The 3297-nt window shown below is 40.9% G+C and overlaps 1 protein-coding gene across 1 annotated transcript in view; it reads left to right on the forward strand.

The window, feature by feature from the left end:
* The window catches only part of LOC107712539 (cystathionine beta-synthase-like), an 18902-nt gene extending 16116 nt beyond the window's left edge, over positions 1-2786 (forward strand). Inside the window, exon 15 of the mRNA XM_016517848.1 lies at positions 2698-2786. Coding sequence (XP_016373334.1) covers positions 2698-2786 — 89 coding nt within the window. The remainder of the gene's footprint in view (positions 1-2697) is intronic.
* Positions 2787-3297: the final 511 nt, after the last annotated feature.

A 3297-nucleotide genomic window follows, 5' to 3' on the forward strand; every position in this document is an offset into this window, starting at 1 on the left:
GCCTCCCTGAACTTCTCAACCACCGTCTCGACGGAGGTACCGAAAAGTTCGGAAGGCGAAACCGGAGCATTGAGAAGAAAGCCCCTCTCTTTCTTCCCGATATCTGCCAGGTTCACCCACAGATGTCTCTCCGTTACCACCATAGCCGCCATGGACCTGCCCATAGCCGAGGCGGCCTGCTTAGTAGCACGGAGAGCGAGATCTGTGGTGCGGCGCAACTCAGCTACCTCATCGGGAGAAAGGCCCTCGCCTTTATCCAGGTCTTTCAGTAGATCAGCCTGATACGCCTGAACCACCGCCATCGTGTGCAACGAAGCAACAGCCTGACCTGCTGCTGCTTATGCCCTGCCATTTAAGCGAGATGTATCCTGAAGGGGCTTAGATGGCAAGGAGGGAGTCTTAAGAGAGGATGTCTCACTCATAGAAAGATAGATAGCCAGCGTCTCTTCTACAGGGGGCATCTTCTCATAGCCGCTTTCGCGCATCCCCTCGATGTTGGCATAACTCGTATGCTGGAACCGATGGATGCGTGAGGAAAACGGCCTATTCCATTCCTTCTCAATCTCTGTATGGAGATCAGGAAGAAAAGGAAGGCTCACCTGAGCTGGAGGGCTATGGTCAGAAAGATAACGCTTATCGAGACGATCTCGCGACGTCACAAATAACATCATCCTCCAGCGGCTCACTCTCGTCCACAGCCGAGGAGCGCGAGAGGGAAAGCCCCTCTTTAAACTCATCGGCCAGATCCGCCTGCGATCCCCACGAGCTCAATCTCCTCCGTGCCTCAGCAGCGGCAGGTCCTGAACCGTGGGGAGCAGACGGCTGCCCCTCTCTCCTCGAAAAGAGAGACAAATGAGAGCAGAGCTTTTTCATAAAAAAACGCTCACAGTTAACGCAGATTGCCCCCTCGAGGACATCACGTGCGTGCTCTTCGCCCAAACAAAAGACGCAAAGATCATGTGTGTCATCAGGTGTCAAATAACGACGATACGGATGTACACATCTTCTAAACGTCTTGCTAGTGCTCGCCATAATGAAGGAAGAAAGATCGCTCTTACGACGGAATGCATGCTTCAAACAAAACAGTCAATGAAGACAAAGAAGAGAATGACGTGTTCTCCCGGCGCCTATTTATACTATAGTCGCACCGGTAGTGACGTCATGGGCTGTCGCCGGCCAACATGTTGGTGTTTTTTGAATGTATGCTTCAGACACGGGTCACGACGAGGCGTTCCCCATAGCGACCCCTAGAGGACGCAGTTCCAAGTTCCCTTGAAAGGGAACTAAAGTAAAAAAAATCATAAAAAAAATATCATATATGCTTTATTTACCTTTGAGGTCCACTTAGAATGGTTTAGCATGGCGCAGCATTGGCATCTATAATTCAGGTTATAAATTCGTAGTTAATGTGAAAAGTGTAGTGGTTGTGAAGGTGACAATGATTTAATGATGATAATAATATTTGCATAAACATACAATAACAATAACCCATCTGGATGAATCCAAAGAAATAAAAGTTTAGATACTCATGCAGCTGTTACATTTACGTTCTGTTTTCAAGAACGTGTATGTTGATATGTATTTCTGCTTCGTTTGGTTCTGTGTCTTGTTTGTCACCTTGTTTTCCCCCAGTGTACGTATTTATAGCCCTCAGTTTTCAGTTGTAGTTTTCCAATCTCATTGTAACATTGGTTAGCTTTAGCTGTCCCTGTACTCCAATGAACACAAGTCTATAGTGAGGCGTTACTAATTAAAATTAAAGCAATACCCTGTATTTCTCAATTTCTTAATCACTTGAATGACGTGACTAATTTTGAAAAATGAATCAAAATCAGAATTTTCACCTACAGATTATATTCAAATAAGGCAACTGATCATATTTTCTTTCATACATTTTGAGAACAGCTTACTCTCACTAAGAACTGCTTACTCTCATCTCTTCAAGTCTGCATGAAATGAAAATTTATGTTGTAAAACTTAATGTGAATGATTAATCCATATCTGTTTCATTTTTAAAAAATAAAAACATTGTAAACTTTTATCAAAATGGCATCTTCCATTGAGAATGACAGATTTTGTTTCATTGTGTCTTTTAATTATATTAAAACGCTGTGGCGTGTATCCGAGAGACTGTGCCACTGATTATATTTTATATACAAAATGAAAACAAGCTAGATCTACATTCGGAGGATCATTTATGTGTTCTCATATCGCCCAGCCCTAAACAGGTACCTAATACAGTTTTAACTGCTTTTCCCTTGATTTTTTTTTCTCACAATTTGCCTTTTAAAATTTTTTTTATAATATCCGTAATATTCATTATGCTTTTTCCATATTACAAATGACTGGCGAGCCAAGTTTTCAGAAATGTTGTTGTTGTGGGGTTTTTTTCTTCTGAAGCTTAGTTTTGATATATGCTGCACACAAATATGTTTTGACTTGTGAAGATATGTTTCCACTATACTGCTTAATTATTGATTCCTCCTGATGTGACCCCTTTCAAGGAGTTGAAGTAATATTCAGTCCATGAAAAAATGCTTTTGTCTTTTTGCTTTGACATATATGTGACATGTGAGTGCAGCCTGAAGCAGTTTTTAATCTTTGTATCTTTGAGGCCTTTTCCTCCTGATCCCATACACTCTTAGCGCTGAGAGGATGATGAGATGTTTGCCTGAATTTCTGCTCTGTTTTTTCCAGATCTGACAGATGGATCTTCCACTCAAAAGCAAATGGTGTTTGGAGTGGTGACAGCCATCGATCTTTACGTCACTGGATATAAATACTAGTTACTGGCCATGGATGTGTATTTCGCATTGTGTTATTCCAAAACTATTTGTTTTAGTCAATGTGACAATTATTGCGGTTTGTTTTCTTGCATATTTTTACAAACGGTGCTGACAACAAGTCAGTGTCTCCCTGTATTCTGTGCTAAAGCTGCATCTGTCACACAAAAAGAAAAAGTGATTGTATTTGGTATTTTCATTTTGGTTGTTTAATAATGTGATAAATATTTGACATACAGTGGGTAAAATAAGTATTGAACACGTCACCATTTTTCTCAGTAAATATATTTCTAAAGGTGCTGTTGACTTGAAATTTTCACCAGATGTCGGTAACAACCCAAGTAATCCATACATACAAAGAAAACAAAACAAAATAATTTAGAAATTAAGTTCTGTGTAATAAAATGGAATGACCCAGGGAAAAAGTATTGAACAAAGGGAGGTGCAAAAAGGCATGGAAAGCCAAGACACCAGCAGAAATCCATCAGTAATTAGAAAGCAATCCTGCCCCTTG

The sequence above is a fragment of the Sinocyclocheilus rhinocerous genome, unplaced genomic scaffold (genome assembly GCF_001515625.1).
Source record: "Sinocyclocheilus rhinocerous isolate Xijiao unplaced genomic scaffold, SAMN03320098_v1.1 scaffold1952, whole genome shotgun sequence".
Classification (NCBI taxonomy): domain Eukaryota; kingdom Metazoa; phylum Chordata; class Actinopteri; order Cypriniformes; family Cyprinidae; genus Sinocyclocheilus; species Sinocyclocheilus rhinocerous.